Source organism: Rissa tridactyla, chromosome Z (genome assembly GCF_028500815.1).
Source record: "Rissa tridactyla isolate bRisTri1 chromosome Z, bRisTri1.patW.cur.20221130, whole genome shotgun sequence".
NCBI lineage: Eukaryota > Metazoa > Chordata > Aves > Charadriiformes > Laridae > Rissa > Rissa tridactyla.
Window position 1 is genome coordinate 87,474,640 of NC_071497.1, and position 18,928 is coordinate 87,493,567.

Here is an 18,928-nt window from a genome sequence, read left to right on the forward strand (position 1 = left end):
CTCGGGATTTTTAAGGGTCTCAGGACACGGCAGATTAACTACTGCATGGTGTAATTTCAGTTCCTTTTGTTTATTAATAAGATTAATAATAATCACTTGTTTGAACATAATTGCTTTTGGAGTGATTTACCCATTTAACATGCACTTAATGCTCGAGATACCAATTCTTAATGTTTTTTCCCAGAAATGTTAAGCATAAATGAGAAAGACTATCGGGGAAATTTTCTTTCAAGGTAATAAGGGACAATCAGGATCCCATTAAGTAAATAACAGTTATTTGTGTGTTTGGGGTTTCCTTAAAGAGAAAGCAAGATCAAATCCATTTTACAGCCATATAAATATTAAGGATTTGTCTTAATGCTTTTAATAGTATTTTTGATGCCATGACAGGAACAAAGAACTACTTAAATTGCATTTCACATTGCATTTAAACTATGGAAACATGTTGAAAGATTATTTAATGGCCGTAGTAAAGTCATATTATCATCAGAATAAAATGATGTAGTTTGATTTTTGAATTTTTTGTGTCTCATCGTCCACAAGAGAAAACTCATAGAAATATTTCTGCCTCCTGCTCTCCCCTATGTCCAGCCATGAATCTGCTTCAAGACCACCCCGTACCTACCCTCCCCCAAATTCCCAGTCCTCACCCAGGAACAGCTTAACCAGAGCTTTGCAATTAGTGATTCAGCCTTCAGAGAACAGAGAATGTAACTTTTGCAGTCCTGTGGAATTCAAAATCATTCTTTTGCTCCCAAAAAATTACACGTATTTGTTTAGCTGGTTGTTTTACTAGGTCTGCCCTTTCAACTTGAAGGAACAGTAGAGCAAAGGAAAGTAGGGATGGGATGTAGTTGGAAAATATAATGATCAAGGCCAGGAAGCCTTTTTTTTTTCCCCAAGGTTTTTTCCAAACTCTGATTAAATTGATGTTGTATGTGGTGTCAAAAACCAGAGAATTAAGGATACTTAATTCTCAGAAAATTGTCAAAAAACCCACAGAGAAGTAAGGAATCTCCGTTAAATACCGAGCAGGTATTTGTTAGAGCCAGACCTGTACCTGTCGTAGGTTCCCTTTTCCAGCCTATTCCTGCTCGTTAGTTTAATTCACAACTTCGTTTGATGGCGTTTCGTCTGAGGGCTGAATAATGTGGGCTGGAGCCCTCGGGCTGGCAGTGAGCAGCAGGGGTGGCTCTCCTCTGTGCTCCTGCCTGGTGGCTGCTGCACATCACCGCTTTTGGCTCTGGTACTACTTGGTGCCTTAAACGGCTTGGCCTTTCCGGCCATCTGTGCGCATGTCCTGCCCGGTGCAAAAGCAAGGGAAGCTGAGGAAGACCAGTAAGTAGGTAGCAGAAAAGAACACTGTCATCTTACTGACTGCTGTCATGGTCAGCGAGCGGCGTGGGGATTAACATCAAACATGGCAAACTTCTGGCTTAGTGTCAAAGGCTGGCCTACCTGTACAGCGAGGAAGAGGAGTGCAGTGGTAAAATAGTCGTGTCTTTCTAAACTGAATGAGAGAGCTTGGGAGAGCCTTTGCTGAACCCAGAGTTGCGCATGCCTGGAATCATCCCGCCATGCTTTTCGGGTACCTGGAAATCCACAGAAATACTTCAGAGACCCGTGTCAACTGTTAAGGGCTGTTTACATGTGCCAGAAACCAATTTCCAGCTCTGCTGATTAATGCGCTTCTAGCAGCCTTCACTGCGCCTTTTTTATTTTTAAACTTCTAAAATTGTTATGTTATGCTGCTGTTACTTAAAAATGTGGTGTAACTCATGAGCATTCAAAAGAATGTTAATTTGTTTATGAAATGCTTTCAGATTCTGGTTAAAGACATTATGAAGGTGTATATTTTCATTATAAGTAATTTATAAAATAGTTTTGTTATAGTTTGATCATAGTTTGCTAACTATTAAGTATTAGATTCATTCACGTTGGGCTGAAAAGATGTTTGTAGCCGTGGGCATTCCCCCACCTGGCTGACTCCGCTCTGTAGGTGTGCGTCATGTCTTGCGCTCGCGGGAGGGCAGGCAGTGGTTTTTGTTAAGCTTGTGGCTTCACTGGAGCCCCGTAACTTGGTTTTAGGTTCATCTTCAAAACTCTAACAATGCTTTGCACTTTGAGCTGTGCAAATCCATCTTCTGTGGTACCACTAGTCATTTGTAAAGTTCAGTGTCATACGGCATGCTCATTATTTCTTAATGACATACATGGATGGCAGCAATACATCCCAAATTTTTTTGTCTGTGTTAAAAATTGCTTTTTTCTTTACTGTTCCTAAAAGAAGAAAGAAAAGCAGCGTAAGTAGTTGATAAACAGAAGAACTGGCTTGAAAGTTTTCATACCTTTTATCTCAAATTACGCACTGAGAAATGGGAACGTTTTGGCTGCTGTACTTGGTGCACGGTGGGTTTCATTAGGTGACCTATGGCATACATATGTAGAGGGCATGTCTTTAAATTTCGTTTTTGTTTCGATAATGTTGGAATATCAAACTGCCAAATAGCTGGAATAATCTGTGTTTGTGATTCTCTCTCTGATAGGCAGTTCCGTATTCCAGGGAGTTCAAACAGAAATATGACTATTTCCGGAAGAAGTTAAAGAAACCAGTGAGTAGAAACATGCGGCTTTGCGTTCGAGTCAATTAACGCTATGTCTGGGAGAAACAACAGGCTGTCCCAAGTCTGGATCTGGCACAAGCTTCTAGTGCTGCTCTTCTGTGAAAAAAAGTATTTTCAGTAACACCTTTAATTTAACGTAAGAGAGCACCCGGTGTTAGCTTGCACGTGATGGTGGAACAGCCTTGGCAACACCAGCTGGAGTTTGGAGAGGGACTTGCCAGTGTCTTTACCCACTTATTGATAGCTCCTTGAATTCTCGCCTGGGTTTGGCCCGTGACTGTGCACAGTAAGCTCTTGAGTCGTCAGTAAAAAGCAAACCTTCTGAAACGGTTATTTCAAGTCAATTTTATCGGGAAAACTATACATGCCTGCAACCAGTCCTGTTTATCCGTTCATCCAGTCTTCTTTCTGGAAATTCCTTGCTCAGTTCTCTCCTGTCTTCTCTGTCTTTAGCTCCCTGGGCAAAATCCTACTGGGCGTTAGCTCCTTCCCATTTAGACAGAACTTCTGAAACATTTTGGCAGCCCCGTTCTCTCTTGTTTACATCTTTGCAGTTGAGGTCTGTTGTGTGTCTGGTACTGTAGGTGTTCTTGTTGTGAAACTGTCCTGGCCTTCACAGGTATGAGAGTAAAGCGGTTGCGAAGTCTTATGCATTTGTTACCTTTTTAAGTTAAAATGCCCTTAAAATAGAGCCTAGTAATAGCAATCATTTTCTCACTTTTTTGGTTGTTTGTTTGTTACTTCTCCTGTTGTTTTCATTATTTTGTCAAATATGATAGAAATCTCTGAACCGCTGTACTGGAACGTACCTAGTTCACCACATGCTATCAACCTGTAGGCTTACAGAGCACTGCAAAACAAAAACAAGGGGAAACTTGACCTATCGGTTGTTTAATCTGTCATTTAGTTGTTACCACTGGTCAGTAATTTGCCTGAAGACTTACTTATTGAGACTAACAAGTATAATACAATCTCCTTTCGCGTAGGCTGACATACCGAACAGATTTGAGATGAAGCTACACAGAAATAATATTTTTGAGGAGTCCTACAGAAGAATCATGTCCGTGAAGAGACCTGATGTACTGAAAGCCAGACTCTGGATTGAATTTGAGTCAGAAAAAGGACTTGACTATGGAGGTGTGGCCAGAGAATGGTTTTTTCTCTTGTCCAAGGAGATGTTTAACCCTTACTATGGTCTCTTTGAATATTCAGCAACGTAAGTGTCCATTCGATTCTTTCCATTCCTAAGCGATATACATTACATTTTGCATAAGAGCCATAGTTACACTGGAAAGTAGTTAGAGCATCCTTCCTGGTGTGTCGGTATGCACCCTTCTGAGCCAGATCTCGCTGTTCTCTGCTATCATTTCTTACTTGCTCTTCAGAGAAGCTTTCAAATTCACGTTGACATCTCTTTTTTAAAAAAATCATTACTAAGACAATATTCAGTGTTGCCTTTCTTGCAGCAAAACTGCAATTTTTGAGACTAGTAATAGTGAAAGGAGCGATGTCAGACAAAAGATTCTTTTTATGCCCTCCCTTAGATTGTAAAACACCTGCCGTCCAGAATTACAGTGCTCCTTTACAATTAGCTCATAAAACAGCTGCTCAGTTACATTTCAGTAGTTACACAGCAGTGGCCTTACAGAAGTTTTATCCAATTTTAAAATCTTTGAGCGATCCATTAGTGTAATTGAGAGAGCAAGTCGCTTGCCTGAAGTCCATTTGGTTTAATATGCTGTATGTAATTCCACATTGCGAGGGCGGGTTTCTTAATTGCAGGCAATAGTTTTGATGTTTATCCATCGATATCAAGCTCTCTCCTTTCTCTAAGAAGTGTCGAATAGATTGTAAAGTAGATGAACAAAGACTGCACAAGGAGTTCTCGTGCGTTCGTGTCTCAGAAAAGACACCTTCTGCTGTTGAAGGGAAACACAACTTAACGCTGGGGAGCCCAGGAAGCCTGTGTCTTAACAGAGTTCACTGGATAAACATTTGGTTGGAAATATTTCCACTTACGGGTATAGGTCACTGCAGATATTCTGAGTACAATGTTATTTCATTTTAGGTTCAGAAATCTAACTAGTTATTTTAAGAGATAAGAAAAAAAATCTACTTAAAACCCCTGTATCTTGCTTCACAGATTAAGAATATACTACAAATTAAAAATACACTAATGTCTTATTGTGACACACATTTTCACACAAGTCTTAATGCTTTTTGACCCAGTTAAAACATCTTAGTCCTTCGACAGTTTTTCCAGTATCCTGGGGGTTGAGCGTATCTCAGAGGTGATCTCTAGTAGGTTTAGTTTAAGATGCTAGTAAGAAAACATTCCTTATCCTCGCAGGGTTGGACCATGGGTCTGTACTTCATTCCGCTTCAGTACCTTCAGATATTTCAAGAACTAAAAGCAACTACTGCAAAAGAGAATCCTAACATTTTAAGCCCTGAAATTTGGCTGGAAAGAGTGAATACTGAAGCCCAGCAGAAGGGATAACTTAGCTGAAATTCTCGTTCCACTGAAGCCGATGGCAAAATGCTGCTGCTCTCAGTGATGCCAGGCTTTTGTCCTTTGAAGAGGTTAACACAGCTCTCTCACTTGCCACAGGTGGAACCCTGTCGCCCCACAAGCAGTAGTTTTATTTACCTTTGTCAAATAATCATTCTGGTCGTGGCCAGACAGACGCGCTCAGGTCAGCCCAGGCACAGACTGTCCGATACTTGTGTCGAGGAACAACCGGGTAAATGACGTTATTACACTCTTGCAAAAATGAACAGGAAGGAAATGGCCCTAAGCTCAAATTATTTATTAACATATCTGAATATATCTGTGTATTTAACGACTTCGTTATTTAGATTTTTTTTTTTCTTTCCCCAAAAAAGGGACAACTACACACTTCAGATTAATCCTAATTCAGGTCTTTGTAATGAAGATCATCTGTCGTATTTCACATTCATTGGTCGGGTTGCTGGTCTGGCAGTGTATCACGGGAAGCTGTTGGATGGTGAGTTACTACACTGGCTACGTTACTGTTTCTGGATTTTTATTAAATGAAATAAGTCACTTCGATAATTCATATGCTTTAGAGCATAGTACTTCTGGAGACAAAGCATGAGAGAAAAGTAATGGAACTGGAACTGTTGGAGATTGCATTCCTGATGTGAATGGTGATTCAAAAATTATAGTGTCTTACCCACAAATAAATTTCATATAAATTTTTGCTACTTTCTCCACTCGTGTTAAAACTACAGAATAAGCATTGCTAAATAATCACTATCCCTAGAAGAAAATCACTAAATTTCTATCAGCCGTTTCCATGCAAACCTGCAGCCAAAGCAGTTGTGTGCCTGTCAGTTGCAGCGTGTTTTGATCTGTAAAATTACTACTGAGTGATTTAATGAGAAAGTATGATTTCTGCTGAACTTTGGAATCCCACAAGAAGCAAGCAAACATTGTAACCTGACTACATTTTATTTAGCGGTAGTGCAGCAGAGGAAGCTCTCCATCTGGTTTTTCTAGCATCTCCTGGGAGAGAAGAGTGGCAATGGATGAGAGTACCCCGAGCTCAGCTCCCCTCTCTTGTGTCTCTCTGCCATCAATGTTAGAGTGTTTAATGGCATACGGTAATTAATGGCATAATTCTTCTGATTGAAAAATTGGGCTTGCTTTGCCTGAATAAGAAACGAGCCTGCTGTGTTAACTCGAGCGGTTACGGCGCCGTTACTTTCAGGAGGTCTCTCTCTTGCCGGCACTGGGAGAATACCGTGGTGTGTTCCCCTTGAGCAGTCGTGTCGTTATTGGAGGGAAAATGCAGAAGAGCGGAAGTAACACTCTTGCCTCTCCCTTAGGCTTCTTCATCAGACCTTTTTACAAGATGATGCTGGGGAAACCGATAACTCTGAAAGACATGGAGTCAGTGGTAAGATAACATTTAAGCCGTATCGGCATTAGCAATGACGTGGGGTTTTTCCTCTGGGGAAATTTATGAGAGCCAACAATTCCAGTAACCTGCATGGTGGAAAACACAAGGTCACGTTGCAACTACTTTAGAAGGATGTGTATGTAGTTTTTTAATAAAAGATATTTTCCCTGCTAGGACAGCTGTTTCGGCACGGGTGCGGCAACAGTGGTGAGAGGGCCAAGAGTGATGAACAGGCCAGAAAGAACTGCCCCATAAGCTGTCTAACTATGCTTTCACTTCTTCCACTGGGTCAGCTCTCTCCCTGCTAGAGGAGCACCCCCGCCCAGCCCTACAGCTTTCTTCTCAGGCTGTGGAGCAGGAAGAGGGGGATGCGAGGGCTCAGTTCTGTCCTGGCAACACAGGAGGTTCCCCACAGTGCTGGGAGGAGAAGGGCTTCTCTCCAAAACACGCTTCATGAATACAGCACAACTGATGCCCTTCCATCTGTTTTGGTTTTGTTCCCTGCACACCTGCTATTTTCACACCTTCAGCATTAATTGCAATCAGGTACTTTCACGTTTGGCACTGCCTGGGAGAAAAACAAATTGTTGTACGAGGTAGTAATCTCTAACTTTGTATTGTAAAATGAAGGGCAATGGCAAATAGGATCCCGCAGGTGCCTCATCTAGACGTGTAGGGGCCAGTATTGAAACACGGGACATTTCAGATACGTCCGGTAGCTAAATACCGATGGCTTCTGTTAAGTTAACAGGATGATACTCGGTTTTGTCTTTTAACCAAATAGATATGTAGAGTCAGTTTATTGTGTTGTATGATAATGCAGTTACAAGTCAACTAAGAAAAGTGACATGAATCTAAAAATACAGCATCTAAGAAAAATACAGATGAGTAAAGTAATCGGCCTTACCCTGCTTTGCAGTAGCTGCGCAAATAATTGAGTTCTCACCTTTCCAGTCCCTTTGGAGTTCTAGTTTTAAATGTTTTTATTTGTTCAATTTAAAGTTAAACTGTACATTTAATGTTCACGTTTTCAAACTTCGTTTAATTTCAATTCCTGTAGGACAGCGAATACTACAACTCTCTGAAGTGGATCCTGGAAAATGACCCGACAGAGTTGGATCTCATGTTTTGCATAGATGAGGAAAACTTCGGACAGGTATGTAAAGGTTATCTCAAAAGTTTGTATTTCCATCTTATTATTGGTTATTGCCAAAAAATAAATAAATAGCGAACGTTACCTCATGGTTGGGAACTTGATGGGGACTGTTGAATGTTAGTGATGGGTATAGGCAGACGACGAGTATTTCAAAACGGACGCACACAATGGACTGTCAGGAACGTTGTGATCCTCTTCTCGGCGCTTACTACTTTTTTCCTGAAGCAACCTAAGTTTATCAGTTACATGGAAAATTAGGGAGAACATTAAAGCCACAGGATGAAAAGCTTCTGTAATACTGAGTTGTTTGTGGTAATTTTCATTGTCTTCTGTTCTGTAATGATTTAGCTTCAAATTATTGATAGCCTTGCAGTGCCAGCTTTCGCTTCTGCTGGTAGGAGTTTGTTTTCTGACTCAAAGCGTAAATCAACTTACTTGGAGATACTTTCTGCTCTCCTCCTGCCTCTTCAGTACCTCAAATAGCTAATGCTGGCATTATCAGCAAGATGGATGTTTGTTCGATTTACAGTAGACGCGTCTGATTCCAGACGAGGTTAATCTCTTAGCTGCCACCCTTCAGCAGGGCAGCGCGGTGTAGGCCACTGCTGGAGGGTGACACGGAATTAAAAGAAGTTGCAGACTGTCCGGGGGCGTTTGTGCTCTCGGGGAAACTACAGACTGGTGTCACACATCGCTGCAGCTTGCGGTGCACTGGCTCATTCCTCAGTTTACTTTTTTATTACATCTCCCCTCTGTTGTTTCTGTGTGTCGTGGGTGCAAAGTAACTAATGGCCTTTATGATTTCTTTTGTCTTGAACATGACGTTCACTTGTAAAATGCTCCTCAAGGAAAGTGGATTTTGTGAGAAATGTGTCTTAAAATAATGTTGTGTTTTGGTTTGGTTTTTTCTCTTTTGAAATACAGACATATCAAGTCGACCTGAAGCCAAATGGGTCCGAAATCATGGTAACAAACGAAAACAAAAGGGAGTACATTGAGTATGTATATATTTATGGAATTTATCGTGACAGTTGTACTTGTCTTAGAATTCCCCTTACTGCGATTGCTGTAGTTTGTGCCGTGCTAAATCATCAGAGAACCTTTTGAAGGAAAATCTTACCGTTAACATTGTTTGTACCCTAATCCTTAGAAAGTGTGGATTTTAACCTTTACTGTTCTCTGAATCACACTGCCGAGGGGAGTCTGTGAGCTGACGGGAAACTCTTTTCTGGAGGGGCAGGCAGAGGCACAGTGAGGAAGGACATCATCTGTATCAGGAACAATCATTGTCTAAGAGAATCTGCTGTGCGGGAGAGGTTTGTGCGCCCAAGCTGCTGGCTGAGAAGGGCTGGCTCCTGCCGGCCGTGCTCGGCGAGCGCAAGGAGCCACAGGGGCTGTGCCCACTTCCCTGCCGCAGAGCCCAGCGGAACCAGCTCTGCCTCGTGCGTCGCCAGAGCAGGGATGAGTTTCTGCCCTGGGATTTAGCGTCCCTGCTGAGCTGCCGGGCGGCAGAGTAGAGCTGGAGGAGGGGTGGAGACCTGAGTGCCCAGCCGGAGCTGGGGAACAGAACGGGGCGTCTGGTGGAGCAAGTCCGTGTTTGCTGGCCATTGCAGCCTTCACTCAGGGCAGAACCGGGGGCTCTGCCAGTGTGTAAGCCCTCCCCTAAGGGGAGAACTTGGGGCTTGCTTGGGAATCTGCTCGGCAGTGTTGTGGTACAGAGGTTTGGCTGTAATGGTGGAACTATAAGAGTTTCTGCTTTTATGACTATTATTTTTTTCCGTTACTTTGTGTGTAATATATTTGCACTGTCAGCTCTTTAATTTTTCAGGTATATATTTCTTTCAGTTTTCAGATGCAAAATATTAGGCATCATAAACTTCTTTTATCTCTACCGTACCATACAGTGCAGAAACAAAAAGCCCTTTGAAAATGCGCAGGCAAAAATTCCGAATTGCGTTAGGTTTACATCTAGATAATTCTTTCATGGCTAGTCACAGTATTTTTATAACTTTAGTGTGCTCTCATTTGGAAATGATTCATGCAACTTAAAGTTTTCAAATATTTTTCCTCAGAATTCCCTTATGGCAGAAGTAGTCTAGTTGTTAGGCTTCAAAAAAACCCCAAACAAACCACCAAACGGCAGGAAGGGTCAGAAATGTCGTTTTATTTTTGCCTCTCTGCACATGGAAATGATGCGTTCTCCCACACGTGTAGCACTTCCAGGATATCATCCGTATGAGCAACAGTCAGTGTCCGCTAGAGAATCTGCTGCTTTGTTTGCACGGGTTTGGTATGTAATGTTTATTGCAGAAACGAAGGAAAACAGATAAAAGGACTAAATAGCTGCTAATTAAAAATCAGTGTTATTTCTTTAATCGTTACGAGAAGGTGACACTAGGAATTTTCTAGTAAGTGTTGAACATTACACCGTGTTTTAATGCCACCTTTGGAAATTCAGCTTACGTAACAATGGCCAATAGTGGAACAAAAATAGAGTAAATAAAATTAACTCCTTGATTTTCCTGAGACCCCCATAAAGGAAAGAGCCTTTTCCAAAGCACGGCTCAAAGTGCCCAAGTTCAATTGCAGCAGACCCGTTCTCCTGCTCGTTACGGGGACAGCCCGCGATGGCAATACTGTGAGTGACGGCAGTGCCACTGAGTGACGGCAGTGCCAGTGATGGCGGTGCCGGTGAGTGATGGCAGTGACGGTGGTGGCAGTGCAAGTGGGTGATGGCAGTGCCGGTGAGTGACGGCAGTGCCAGTGATGGCAGTGACGACGGTGGCAGTGCAAGTGGGTGATGGCAGTATCATTGAGTGATGGCAGTGCCGGTGATGGTAGTGTCATTAAGTGACGGCAGTGTTATTGACTAACCCGCAGTGTCATTGAGTGACGGCAGTGCCGGTAATGGCAGTGGCGGTGAGTGATGGTAGTGCAAGTGAGGGATGGCAGTGCTGGTGGTGGCAGTGTCAGTGAGTGACAGCTGTGCTGGTGATGGCAGTGTCGGTGAGTGATGGCAGTGCCGATGATGGCAGTGCTGGTGAGTGATGGCAGTGCTGGTGAGTGATGGCAGTGTCGGTGAGTGACGGCAGTGCCGATGATGGCAGTGCTGGTGAGTGATGGCAGTGCTGGTGAGTGATGGCAGTGCTGGTGAGTGATGGCAGTGTCGGTGAGTGACGGCAGTGTCAGCAAGTGTTGGTGAGTGATGGCAGTGTTGGTGAGTGATGGCAGTGCCAGTGATGGCAGCGCCAGTGCTGGCTGCTGGCAAAAACCAGCCGAGTCCGCACAGGCTCTTCAGTTTTCGTCTCAAGCTTCCTCTGTTTCCCTGCCTAGCAGAATGTAAAATAATAAACTCAGCTACGTTTGCTGGCAGTTTTAATTAGTGCCTCTTCAAAGGGGAGAAAACATTGTAATGGCTCCATTCGTGCAAATTAGGAGTAAAACGCTGCTCAGGTTCCGTGACACGGGAGCGCGGTTGGGCGGGGCCTGAAGCTGTAAATGAGAACCAGAGCTGTGAGGGTGGCTGAAATCTCTCCGCCACGTCGTTCGCCATCGCCTGCTGAGTGCGCTTCTCTGTCTGTGTCTTACAGCCTGGTCATCCAGTGGAGGTTTGTGAACCGAGTTCAGAAGCAAATGAATGCTTTCCTGGAGGTAAGGTTCCCTCCCTGCTTTTCTTTTCCCCCCGCGTATTTTGTTTTAATGCAGACTTGTTATTCATCCGCGTCTGCGCCAAGGGATGGGAGGCGTTGCACAACCGCACACAGTCTGCAATGCTTCTCTTTTGTGTTTGTACGGCTTTACCTTGTATAAGAACATGTATACAACAGTATGTAATCTTTCCCTTAGGAGAGTAAGGTCGTTCTCTTTCAAGCTTAAATTATTGGAGCTTGAAATAATTTAGCGATTAATTTTTTTAATGAGGGAATCCTACATCAGCTACTCTGTGTTTCATTTTCAAAACCCTTCTTTGTTCCCTGTCATTTACTGAGGTTCCCTGAAGCCAAAGATCCCCCCGTTAGATAAAAACTTAATTTTACATGGTGTGAGAACTGTAATTTTGCGTTGCTTTCTTTCAGGGATTCACAGAACTTCTTCCCATTGATCTGATTAAAATTTTTGATGAAAATGAACTCGAGGTGAGTTTGTTTAATTGACACCCAGAGCCAACAGATCACAAGAAGACGCGCTGTGTTCTGGGCTCGTCATTCGCCACTTACTCATCCTGAGCGAATTTGCAGACAAAGATGTTTTGCTTATAGTGGGAAATGAAATTTTTCTCCCAAATTAACAAATCTACTGATCACTAAAAGCACAAAAAAACCGTAATTATTCAGGGAGGTGGTTGAGTACGTGCGTATAAAAGCATGTCAGTAGCTTACTGAATTAATGCCGTTATGCCTATAGCAGCCATATTTTGAGCAAAACAACATAAAAGATGGTGGCACACAAAGCATATGTGCGGTAGAGGGTACAGTGGTTCTCCAGGAAAAGGAAATATTTTTGGGGAACTCTCCCGAAGAGAAGCTCAGGCTCTGCTTTAGGTTTGCATTTCTGTTAGCACGGCTGGGCTGGTGGAAGGGCCGGGCGGCAGCGGGGGGAGCGCTCGCGTGACTCACTGCCATCCCCACTCTCCCTGCGCAGTTACTCATGTGTGGCCTTGGCGATGTCGACGTTAACGACTGGAGACAACATACAATCTACAAAAATGGTTACTGCCCGAATCATCCCGTTATCCAATGGTTCTGGAAGGTAATACCGGTCACTGCTTCTCTGTCTGTTCCTCTGTCGGGCTTCTCTGACTGGTCCTAAAAGTGAAAGTTTGTGTGTTGTTTTGTGGGGTCCATTACGGAATCTTTTTTCTTCATGAAAAGTGCTGAGGAATCCAGCTCTGTGTGCTGGAAAATGAGAGACTCTACTAGAAGCAGACCGAAGGTGGGAAGTCTGGATCCTGGGTTTTATCTAAAGCGTCTTGCACTATTCATGCAGTAAAATACTTCTATGAAAAGTGTGCATCCCCAGAAAAACGACAAAAATATTTTTTCCCGTAATAGCTGTGGATTTTTCGAAGGGGTGTCTGGTTTTCTTAAAAATACTGGAATCTTACAGCTTCGTGTATGCACTTCAAACTCTGTGTCTGGGTGTCTCGCCTCCTTGTCCTGACCAGGGGTGAGGCACATCCGGACGATGTACTTGTATCGGTCCCCGTGGTGATACGGCCCCAAGAGGCTCGGTTCCGAGTGGCGGCTACTGCAGCACCGACCCGATTTTCTGTGAACTTTGCGGGCTCTGTCTGACCTTCACGGCTTTTGGGCCATCTCTGTTTCTCTGCCCCCCTCAGGCACATTCACCACTGCAGTGTCCCCGTTGTGCCTGCACCCCCAGTTGGGTACAGGGTGCCCACCCTTCCCACAGCTGTGTCTGGGGCCCAGGGACAGCGGGACAAGGATGCTCCTCATTTAATCAGAGAAAAGCTGGAGTGGGACCTATATCGCATCTGCCAGAGTTACGTGTCTGTTACAGTCTAATACAGACCGTTCACTGAGGGTTGGGTTGGGTTTGTAACAAAGCCATCTCCAGCAGCGAAAGCGAGAGGAGGGTGACTGTGTGTGTTTGTCACAGGCCGTTCTGCTGATGGATGCGGAGAAGCGGATTCGGTTACTGCAGTTTGTCACCGGGACGTCACGCGTGCCTATGAATGGATTTGCTGAACTTTACGGTGAGCTCCCTTTCAGCCGCCTGCAGATATGCCCAGACCTCTGCTCAACACGCACACAAAATCCTGGGCACAAGGGAAACTTAGTGGCAGCCAACCCTTGACCCCCAGGGACCAGTTCTCCTTTGGGATGCCGAGAGCACTGGAGGAGTACAGTTTTGTACACGGGGGTGTTACATAGACGCTCTCCCAGCTCCCACAGGAAAAATTCAGCTGTCAACAGGAATAATGTTCATGTCCTATGCACAATATTTTGGAATAATATTTGTGTAATAATATTATTCACATCCTATGAAGAAGAGGAGAATGCTTGTTTAACCAAGCACTTTGATTTTTAAATGTTAATGTCTGAGCTTACTTCTTTTGCATTACACATACTCTACGCAGAGGGAGTTAGCTAAACTTCACAGGCTTTCTTACCGGTAACTATCCCCTTCCTGTTTGCTTTAATGTCGTTTTAATTGAGAAAGCTTGTACCGGGTATTTCGTAGCAGTTGAAGAGTCCAGCCTACAAATTATGCAAACATTTAATGTTAAAAATACTATCTAGGCAGTCTCCGTAGCATCCAGCAATTTATATTTCATGTGATTTTCATTTTCAACCAGGTTCAAATGGTCCTCAGCTGTTTACAATAGAGCAATGGGGAAGTCCTGATAAACTGCCCAGAGCTCACACATGGTAAGTCATAAAAGCATAAAATAATAGAGCTTATTCTGCCAAGAAAGGGGGAAACTGACGACTGTGCTTATCTCAAACATATTTTAGCTCTAAATCATACCGCTTTTTGTAAAAGGGGCTGCTGTGTGTGCAGGGGTGTACTCGAGGCGAGCAGCTTTGCGTGTTGATCGGCTGCACGTGGCTGTGGGGTGGGACACACAAAGCTGCAGGCAGCAGCAAGGCTCCGCTCAGGCCCCTGCTCTTGCGGCTTCGTTTCTGAACAGCCCGTGGCTTTGCCTTCCTCTGGGCCTGTGAGAGGCTGCGTTAGCAGGGGTTCTGCAAGAAATGCAGGTGAATTAATCCAAAATAAACTCTTTCCATCATCGCCTTTCTGGTGAAGGCCTCTTAACGCTATTTTATTGTATTCCAAGTGACCCTTCCAAGGCGGGACTTTTCTTCTAGTAACTGCTGCTGTGTTAAAATGTGTGCTAGAGAGACGAGAGAGCTTTTCCCCGCTTTATCTTACACTGCGATGGAAACAATTGCTACTCACGTATATACCAAACGTTAACTCTCCTATTTGAAGCCACAGAGTAGGCCGCTAATTGCTTTAAGCACTGGCCAATTAAACCGGCACTCTGACAAAAAGGAAGTAACATGAATCCCTTCTGCTAGAAGACTTTTCCCACATCGAATAGGTAAGAATCCCTTCACGTAAGGTACTGGCAACACGATCCAAGCGAGAGCCCGCAAAGCCCAGCAGAGAAGCACACGGCACGCGGGGGTGCTGTGCTGGGGAGAGTCCCAGAGTGACACCGAGTGTCATCCCCTTTTCAGGCTGCCGGCCCTCCCACCACAAACACCTCACGGTTCCCAGTGCCTTTCACATTAGGAGAACATTACAATCCCTACCCAATTTCCTGGGAAGTGACAAGCAAAGGTCAGAGGTGAGGACAGTCCCAGAGGAGTCCAGTGACGCCACTGAGTCCTGGCAGAGGCAGGATGGGAGCAGTTGTCCATGTGGTGGTTCCTGCCACAACTGGGGTAGGGAAGAAAGAGCAAGAGCAATTACATTTTATGCTTTAGCAATTTATCTGTGAATGTTAAGCAGGCTCGGTTCTTTTCTGTCAGCCTGAAGGCTTTAAAAAATACAAGATGAGCAATAAACTGTCCGAGAGGGACAGTTTACGGGGTTAGCGGGGTGTAACAGGGCATACCGGAAGGAAAAATAGTGCCTCCCCTTGCAAGGCCAATACTGTGCATTGCCTCCTTTTATACTTCTTAGAAATTTATCACCTCTTCCGCTTTCCTTTTGGAAAGCTAAGAAATTGAAGGATAGCCCTGAGTGGGAAAAGCAAGACTACAATTTGTACAGATCGGGGTTGATGCTCTTTTTTTTTTCCCCCTTGGTGCTGTGGTTCTGCTTCAGGTATCGCCGTGCTGCAGGTTTTACTCTCACCATCAATTTCCCTTTCTCATTTCCCATGATTTTATTTTTCCCTTGTCCTAGTAAGCGGGTATAAGGAGCTGCAGAAAGTCTGAGTTAACAAAACATCGCCACAGCCAGCCGTGCCACGTAAAGGCCCCGGACAATTCCCTAAAAATGGGAGGTCATAGTCCAGCTGACTTAATTTAATCGTAATTTATAGAATTTGCAAACGTTGAAAGAATTCAATACAAATCTTTGTCTTGATCTGTTGCAGATCAAGAACATGGCTTTTTTGAGGTCACTTTAAATTGTGCTGCATAGGAAAATTAATTTTTAGAACATTAGTACCGAATGGTGAGGTTTCTATAAAAATGATAATTCTATAGAATAAAAAGTTTCATTTAAAAAGAAAAAAGACCACCACCAAAAACCTAAACATCAGTCCATCCTCTTTATGTTTCAATTATGTGTTAGATTTTACAGGACCTTTTCAAAACCTTTCGGATGCCTAAATTGAGAACATCTTTGCTGCGCGTTAGGAAACCAGCCCTTTGACAGAGATGAACTGTTTTCAGTCAGCTAAACACGGAGAGGGGGTTCTGCCACTGGGTTCTTTTCCTTTCCTAAGCGGTTCTTAAACAAGTTCCCACTTTCAGCTCTGAAAAGAAAGGAGGCAGAGAGTTATTTGTGGCAACTCCAGTGCGGGCAGGGCTGGCTTGAGAAGGCGCCTGCAGGGAGCACAAGCGCTGGTCGGGTTTGCAAAGGACACCGGAGATTGCCCCGGGTTGGGTAACAAGAGCCGTCCTCTGCTAAGGCACCCAAAGTATTTAACGTTTTCTCTTTCATTAAAATTACGTGTGTTTTTCAGTGGATTATTAGATGTTTCTTTTCCTTCTAAATTTCAGCTTTAATCGCCTAGACTTACCTCTGTATGAATCTTTTGAAGATTTGCGAGAGAAGCTCCTTATGGCAGTTGAAAACGCTCAAGGGTTTGAAGGAGTGGATTAAAACGGCGTCGGTTTTTCCCCCTTCACGCAAGTTCTGCTGCACTTTGCGCTTGCGGAACGGCCTGGGCTGACTCTGGCGGAGCAGCCGCCCGGCGCTGGCTCACGGGGCAGAGCCTCCGGCCGTGCGGCTGCCTGGGCCCCAGCGGCTGGACTGGCGGCGGCGGCTCCTCCGCCCGTTCCCCAGCGACTCCCCACAGCCCAACCCGAACTCTGATGACATTTCAGCAGGACTTACTCTATTTATGTTGTGCCTCTGTAGGCAAAGCCCTTAATAAACATTTTACATAATTTCTAATGACAATGAATGGAATTAATCATTTTACAGGTATAGTATTACAACTCATGTTTACTTTTTAATTGATTTAGACATTTTCAGATTTTATTTCATGCCAATTAAATATCATATACTTGGAAAAATGAGCATTTTTCTTAATTTCGTACCAGACTTTGATGCCAGTGTCATTTTTTCAAAGCACATTTTGAGCCTTGTGTTCCCAAACCATTAAGAAAGTAGGAGAAAGCTACGTTGGAACTTTTCTCTACGTGGGCTGTGTATCTAGAGCAACTCTCTTCATTCAGCACATAAATATTTTTCAGTATCCAGAAGTACGGACTGGATGTTGCATTTTTGTATAAATACTAGAATAGCTACAAGTCACGGGAGAATCATAACATAGCATGCCAAATCTCATCTTCAATAACAAAATTGCCTCATTTTTGGTAATACTTACGTGTATTATACAGCATTTTGGGGTAGGGTTGGCATTAACGATTTCAGGAAAAGATGCTTAACCCTGTCGTTATCTTTGTATAGTGATTCTTTTATTATCCTTTCCTCTGACTGTTTGCGACGGAGGCACGATGTGATTTGGCACTATGGAAAACAGGTCTGGTTTGTCTCCTGTTTGTACGTGTTTGCTAATGATAGCTAAATAACAACGGTTTTTTTGTTTGTTTCTAACTGCACCAACTCTAAAGGCACTTTATGTAACACATGGAAGTCATATCTGTTTTTTATCATAAACATTAATGTGATTATATTCTTTCTCACTGCACATGTCTTTCTGGTGCAATATCTATCAATTGTGAATTTGGCTGCTGCTGATGTATAAAAGAAAAAACACAAACAGATGTAGAGCTGAGCCTGCAGACATGTTCCTCAGCAATTGGTTTTGTGATTTATTTTTTACTTAATCACAAAGATTTATTTAATATACACTGCTATCTAATCAATTTTGTTACCTATGACATGTTGCATGCTTAAACTATAATGTCTGAGTTGCATCTCTTTTGTGACGGATTAAAAGTGAAAGATTTGCATTTGATCCACTTAAGTGAAATGGTTCCAGCACCGCCAGGGAGGTCTGCGGGGGTGGCTGAGCAACGTAACCGTCAGCTTGGGAAGTTTTGCCCACAGACTTACCCAGAGAGACGCCTTTCCCCAAGTAGCTGCCCAATGCTTATGACACAGGATGACACCGCGTGCCAGCACAGTGTCACCTCATTGCCAACAGCTTCCTCGGCCCTGCCCTTGCCCCCTCCCCGGCCCCCCCAGCAAGTGCCGGCTGCACCCGAGAAGGAAGAGCCACACTGCCGAGCCTTGAAGCCGTGATCCTGCAGCTGGAAGGGCTGCTGGAGAGAAGCCTTCAGCAAGTGGTGTGTGCTGACGAAGTCTGAAGCCTTAAGAGGCACGTGAGGAAGGTTATTCCATTATTTGAACACGGGTCAAGATCCATTTTCTATCGAGTAAGTTCCTGACATTCCTTCCTGACCTTTTACATTGGCTGAGTGAGCTGGGACAGGAGAGAGTGGACTGCATCTGAGCGGAGACGCACTGGGGGAAGTAGGAATGAGGGAAATCCAGGTATTTCCACTGACCTGCAGCGTGTTAAGAACAGCTGGTTGTGACGTGGGCTCCTTTGAGGGAACTCTCATACTCCAAAACTTGCTTCCGTTCTGTCTTCAGCTGGTGGATTTTGGTGTGGTTGGAGGCTCTGTTCGTACCGGTACCGTAAGAGTCCTGAGGCTGCTTTGGTTGTGAAGCGTCGGCGTGACCTCGTGTACAGTGGAGGGCGGTAACCTAGGGGTAGTGCAGCAGAGGTAGAGACAGAGGTGAGGTCAGGTCAAGTTTAAGAATCTGCCATTTCTCTTGTGATCTTGCCTTGGTCCCTTCCCTCCCCTCACCCTTGGCGTCTGAAACAGGTTTACTAATACTTGCCAACATCAAAGGCCTTTCATCCACCTAGAATTACGCAGTAACATCTGACTAGAAGGGACATTTTTGCTGTTGGGATTCTTTTTCTTTGAAGAAAATTTGGAATGACTTAGCCTAACATGGCCTCAGAGCCACTCCTACTCAGATCCCCTTATCTCACAAAAGCATTCATTAGGTATTAAAACAGAGAGGTGAATTCC

At 44.0% G+C, this 18,928-nt stretch overlaps 2 protein-coding genes across 22 annotated transcripts in view; one reads left to right on the forward strand and one right to left on the reverse strand.

Moving 5' to 3' along the window:
- LOC128903015 (E3 ubiquitin-protein ligase NEDD4-like) overlaps positions 1 to 16,808 on the forward strand; it is a 161,494-nt gene extending 144,686 nt beyond the window's left edge. For all 13 annotated transcript variants that reach the window (XM_054186878.1, XM_054186879.1, XM_054186881.1 and 10 more), the window contains 12 exons: positions 2,547 to 2,612; positions 3,611 to 3,840; positions 5,511 to 5,632; positions 6,477 to 6,547; positions 7,611 to 7,706; positions 8,631 to 8,704; positions 11,297 to 11,357; positions 11,783 to 11,842; positions 12,348 to 12,455; positions 13,326 to 13,422; positions 14,026 to 14,098; positions 16,412 to 16,808. In XM_054186878.1, the coding sequence (XP_054042853.1) occupies positions 2,547 to 2,612; positions 3,611 to 3,840; positions 5,511 to 5,632; positions 6,477 to 6,547; positions 7,611 to 7,706; positions 8,631 to 8,704; positions 11,297 to 11,357; positions 11,783 to 11,842; positions 12,348 to 12,455; positions 13,326 to 13,422; positions 14,026 to 14,098; positions 16,412 to 16,514 (1,161 nt within the window). In that variant the 3' untranslated portion in view covers positions 16,515 to 16,808. The remainder of the gene's footprint in view (positions 1 to 2,546; positions 2,613 to 3,610; positions 3,841 to 5,510; positions 5,633 to 6,476; positions 6,548 to 7,610; positions 7,707 to 8,630; positions 8,705 to 11,296; positions 11,358 to 11,782; positions 11,843 to 12,347; positions 12,456 to 13,325; positions 13,423 to 14,025; positions 14,099 to 16,411) is intronic.
- LOC128903014 (alpha-protein kinase 2-like) overlaps positions 7,678 to 18,928 on the reverse strand; it is an 89,680-nt gene continuing 78,429 nt past the window's right edge. Inside the window, exons 11-13 of one of the 9 annotated variants that reach the window (XR_008463942.1) lie at positions 18,392 to 18,593; positions 14,990 to 15,116; positions 7,678 to 7,935 (exon numbers count right to left, since the gene is read on the reverse strand). Coding sequence is in view for 1 of the 9 variants with exons in the window: in XM_054186866.1 (XP_054042841.1) it covers positions 18,476 to 18,593 (118 nt within the window). In the remaining 8 variants the exon portion in view is untranslated. Of the gene's footprint in view, positions 7,936 to 12,384; positions 12,512 to 13,593; positions 15,117 to 16,014; positions 16,165 to 16,947; positions 18,594 to 18,928 lie in introns of those variants that run through there. The other 8 variants (XR_008463941.1, XR_008463939.1, XR_008463940.1 and 5 more) reach the window with 8 other exon arrangements.